Source organism: Eurypyga helias, unplaced genomic scaffold, assembly GCF_000690775.1.
Source record: "Eurypyga helias isolate BGI_N326 unplaced genomic scaffold, ASM69077v1 scaffold466, whole genome shotgun sequence".
Classification (NCBI taxonomy): Eukaryota; Metazoa; Chordata; class Aves; order Eurypygiformes; family Eurypygidae; genus Eurypyga; species Eurypyga helias.
In genome coordinates, this window is record NW_010257001.1 from 19268 (window position 1) to 24544 (window position 5277).

The following is a 5277-nucleotide window of genomic DNA, read 5'->3' on the forward strand; positions in this document are numbered from 1 at the left end:
TAACCTGACTGAGCACTGCAGAAAGGATTTGTTGCACTGGCAAGGGAAGGGGAGAAGCTTCCCCTCCTATTACCTGCATCAACAAATGACTCAATTAGTGCCTAATATCAGGTTTTTAACTGCTAACCCAGGGATTCAACATGCCACAACGTGGTTCTCATAAAAAGGCATTTACTGCACGCAGAAAGGGGTCTTTGATTCCAGCAGAACCATGGTCCTGTTTTCCAGGCTCAGTGGATTACAGAGCAGATGGAGTTCATCTGAACATTGATACCTGAGTAATGGGATGCTCTCCCTGAACAACATTTTCAGTATTTTTTATGGTATTTATTTAAACACTGGTGTTTCAGTTAGTGCTCAGGAGCCCCAGGCCTGGGTCTGAGCTAGCTGACAAGAGAATAGAAAGAGAATGTCAGAGGTCACAATGTCAAATCAAAAGGTGAATCTTCCTAATTAGAACAGGAGCTAACACCAAGCTGTTCTTTGGAAGGCAATTCTGGGGGTATTTTCACAAAAAAATGTCATTGTAAAAGATGCTTGATTTTCTCCGGTGCAATGTCCTACACCTTCCCATTTTCACGTCCCACTTTCCTAATCCACAGTCTCCTCATGGCACTCTTCACCTCCTCATTCCTTAGGGTGTAGATGAGTGGGTTCAGCATGGGTGTAATGACCGTGTAAAACACTGCCACGCTCTTGTCCTCCGACAGATTGCTGGATGGACGTATGTAGATGAATGTGCATGGCCCGAAGAACAGGATCACCACAGTGATGTGGGACCCACAAGTGGAGAGGGCCTTGTGCCACCCTTCAGATGTTTGGCCTTTCAAGGAAACCAGGATGGCAATGTAGGACACGACCAAGATGAAGAAACAGCACAGAGTTATCATCCCGCTGTTGGCAACAACAATGATGCCCACGGCGTAGGTGTCAGTACAGGCCAGTTGTAGTAGGGGGTGGACATCACAGAAGTAGTGGTCAATTTTGTTGGGGCCACAGAAGGGGAGCTGAGTGGTTAGAAGAGTCTGCACTGTGGAGTGCACGAAGCCACCTACCCACGAGCCGATCACCATCTGGCCACAGACGCGCCGGGTCATGAGGGTGGTGTAGTGGAGAGGTCTGCAGATGGCAAGGTAGCGGTCGTAGGCCATCACCGTGAGGATGAAGATCTCTGTGCAGCCAAAGAAGTGTACCCCAAACAGCTGTGCTATGCAACCCACAAAGGAGATGGTTTTATTTTCAACAAGGAAGTCGGCAATCATTTTGGGAGCTGTAACAGAAGAGTAACAGATATCTACAAAGGACAGGTAACAGAGGAAGAAATACATGGGGGAGTTCAGACGCTGGCTGCTAATTACAGTGATAACAATGAGCAGATTTCCTGTCACGATCATCATATAGAAGAACAGAAACATCAAAAAATATATTTTCTGCACTCCTTTATTCTCTGAGAGGCCCAGAAGAATGAATTCCTTCACACTGCTTGCATTCTCCATGGTGGGCAGTGATATGGAATGTACAGCCTAGGCACATGGAAAGATAAAGAAAAACGATTCATCAGTTTTTTTCATTATTAATAATGAATTCTTTATCAGAAGCACATGCAGATGAAGGAATATATAGGATTAGCATTAACTTTATAAAGTGTTATTTTGGCTGTTTCTTTTCCTTCCCTACCTAGGTATTGATGAGACTTCAGCTCTGCCTGTTACCACACTGAGACACGTACACATTGTGATATGTTCCTCTATCCCAGTCCTCCACGATTTTGAAGGGCTGGATCTATGGCTGGTGTGCAAAGGGTACTGAGACACGTACACGTTGTGATACATTCCTCCATCCTGGTCCTCCAGGATTTTGAAGGACTGGATCTATGGCTGGTGTGCAAAGGACAAGGCCAGAGTGTTCACCTTGAGCACTACAGCAGCTACCGATGTTTAAAAGCATCTTTGCCCTCAGTGTAGAGCAAGTCCATGAAAACAATCTTTGTAAAATCAGTGCCTTTAAGAATACCTGGAAAAATGCCTTGGAATCCTGATTTATTTTCTGAGTAAAAATCATCTTTGAATTGTTGTTCAAAGGGGATAGAAACCACCCACAGAGAAAAAAGAAATCTCTTGTGTATATACATTTTGAAACATAAACTTGCAGCTCTGTGGGCTGAACAATGAGTTCTGGGGCAATTATGTTGGTGAAGACAGCAAACGATTTAACAGATGACTTACTCTAGTATTTTGCTTGCTCTGAGTCTCAGCAACGTTCCTTCGAGAGGAAGGAAGAATGAAAGGATCTTTTCAGATCTTCTGTCACAGCATCGTATGAATTTTGCTTTATATTGCTTTGAGATACACTCTGGGGGATGTTCTCAAGGGTTAATTTCTGTTGAGTGAAGCCAATCCAGCTGGTGGTCAGCCTCTCCAGAGGCAGAACAGCTGAACTAAGGTCCTTTACAGAACCCTTTCTTTTTCCACTGATCAGGAGAAGCCTAAATAATTTAACATCACCAGGGTAAAGTTAACTTCAGACAATAACTCTGTTTGTCTTTGGAAAGTAGCTCACACCTTTCCAAAATGTCATCCTCTTTTTTTTTTTTTTTTTTTCCTGTCTGTGTGCTGTGGCTGAACTCCTTATCTCTCGGCTTTTCTACACCTGAACGAGGGGCTTCTTTGGTTTGGCCTGTGGCAGCTATAGCCCCCAGCACAGTACGTGTCACTGGTAGATAAATAATCTACATCCTTAGAAAGACAGAGTCCTTAAGATTACCAACTTGACATTATGCACCCAGATATCAGAGTTCCTTTGGTCAAAGCAGCCTGGAAACCACTAGATTAAACTCTTAATAGAGTTTAACCAAAATTAGGCATCTCTTAGAAAAATTATCAGCTGAATGGGATTCACCTTAGAATCAAAACATTCCCCGGCAACTGCTGTTAAAAATTGCCATTGCAAGTCCTGCTCCATGAAAACACAAGCAGTTCTCCCTGTTTGTGCAGGTGATCTAAGGAGACCTGCAGAACGACTTAATTCAAATTATCTAGCATCTATTTAAAATTACAGCAAAATCAGAAACACCCATGCAGGCAAAAACTGGTCATGCATCAACAGGAAACACTGAAATGGAGAAAAAACAAAATTGCTCTCAAACCCACAAACTAAAGGCTAGAGAGGAAGTTGGGAAAGTTAGGGACTTTTCCTGTGCTTACAGCTGTACCAACAGTAGGTAAAAGATATTCAAGAAGGGTAAAATTTACATGGATAATTCCTTTTCTGATATATCTCCAAGAAAATAAAGATCAATAAGAACAATATGATATTGATTTCTACCAAGTTGTGATCCTTTCCGTCCCTTCCTTTTTCGCTCAGCACTCACCCAGATTTCTACAGAAAACAGAAGGATGATGTGGGAATGTGTTTACGGCTGTGCAGCATCCGAGGGAAGGTCCAGCTGGGCTGTATCCAGGCCAGAGGAGGGCTAGAAGCAAACTCTGCCAGTCCTGGTGTCATGTTTAGGCCATCAGAGGTTCAGAAAGGGGTTACCAAGAGATAAATGAGCAACGAAAACTGAATTTGTTCCTGAATAACAGCAGATGGGAAACTCCTAAGCTAAAACAAGGTGTTAATTTTTGAAAGGGCTGTAAAGACATGACCCATGCACAACAGACAGGTTTACTGTGTGTTCCTCTTGGTAAGGCCTCCATCACCACCGCCAAATTGCATTTTATAATATAGTCATCTGCCTCATTCCACCTCATTAACTTGTGTGATGCGGGCTCCTCTGTCTGAGCCAGTCATACGCACTCTGTTTTCTGCCTTCGCAAGGCAATTCATGACCAGCCTAAATCGTCTACTGCAAGATGTGATGAATTACGTGCTGGAGGTGCCTATTTCTGTTGACTCTGAGGATGAGTAGAATGACTAATTAAGGAGAAGACTCCCACAGCTTATGTCTCACTTCTAAAAACATCTTTTCAAGCACAGACTAGAGGTATGTGATATAACATGAGCAATTGCAAAATAAAATAAATACAATGTGGACTGCTAACATATCAGAAATTATGAGAAATTGCACCATTTTCTTATTGCAAGTATTCTTCCCTAAAATCTCAGGTGATTGATGGGGAAAAAATAATAAAATAATAATCTGGGACTACAGAACTAGCTCTGTACGTGGTTCCAGCCAACGATAGCCAGCTGGTGACTTGAGTGAAAATGTCTTTTTGTATTTTCACACTTGTTCAAGAAGAAGGGAAACAAAAGAGGAAAGGAAATCAGGGAAATAAATGAAGAAAGGAAACAACAACAACAAAAAAGTAAAGACAGAATCCAGAGAACCTGGAAAACTTACCTCCTCTGTACTTGGAGATCTAATTTTTTGTGTAAGGACTGTATGATTTTATCTCCTCAGAACCTGCCTTCCCTGGAAGTTAGAGCACAGAGCCTTCAAAGAATATAGAAGGGCTTCTGGAAAGCTTCCAACACTTGCTTAGGTGGTGCCTTTTACTGTGCAATCCCATCTAATTTAAATTCTTGCTTTTCTGTGTCATGAGTGCATCTTGGTGTTTTCTGTCTACGTGAGTTTGATGGGCTGCTGGGGTAGCATGGCCTGACCCGTGCGCACCGAACGATGCATTCACAACCCAGCAGCAGAAAGGAGGCTGCGAAGAAAACTGCTTAAGTAGCACTCTGTAACCCTCCGCAGGGAAATCTCCCTCCTGAAGGGCTCTTGGGGCTGGAGCAGGGAGGCGTGGAGCCTTAGGGAAGGCATGAAAGAAAGAGAAGAAGGGGAAAAAATCAGTTCTTTCCTAACTGAAAAGTTTAAGCAAACATATTCTAAAGGAGTATCAGTCAGTGACATTGATATTACACGAATCCTGCATTTCAGTATTTCTCCAGTAGGAATAACAGCCAATGGATTAGTGGAATATTAAACTGGACAAGCATGTGCGTTGTCCTAGCCCAGTTAACCCTTTGCAGGGTCCTTCACTAAGCCATGCTGTATGGTTTTCCCAGGTGTAGAGGCCCATGAGATCCACTGCTTTGGCTTTATAGCATTGTGAGTAATAAAACAGTGCTCCCCATCTTTGTATATTCCAAAAAGAAAACACACAAACCACAGATCTTCACTAAAAATATGTCAGAGAGGTTTCTAATAGTGAGGAGAGAGGTACCATGCCCTGGGGGTGGTAAAGTGACCTGTCACAGTGGTCTTTTAAAGGGCAGGTTAGGCACGCTTCTCTCAGTAGTGGTTATGACTAAGTTTTGGCAAAGGTAGAAGAT

At 42.9% G+C, this 5277-nt stretch overlaps 1 protein-coding gene across 1 annotated transcript; it reads right to left on the reverse strand.

Moving 5' to 3' along the window:
* Positions 1–560: 560 nt before the first annotated feature.
* Positions 561–1496, reverse strand: LOC104511279 (olfactory receptor 4S2-like). Its single transcript, XM_010153835.1, has one exon. It carries the CDS (start codon positions 1494–1496, stop codon positions 561–563), a length of 936 nt encoding a protein of 311 aa, XP_010152137.1.
* Positions 1497–5277: the final 3781 nt, after the last annotated feature.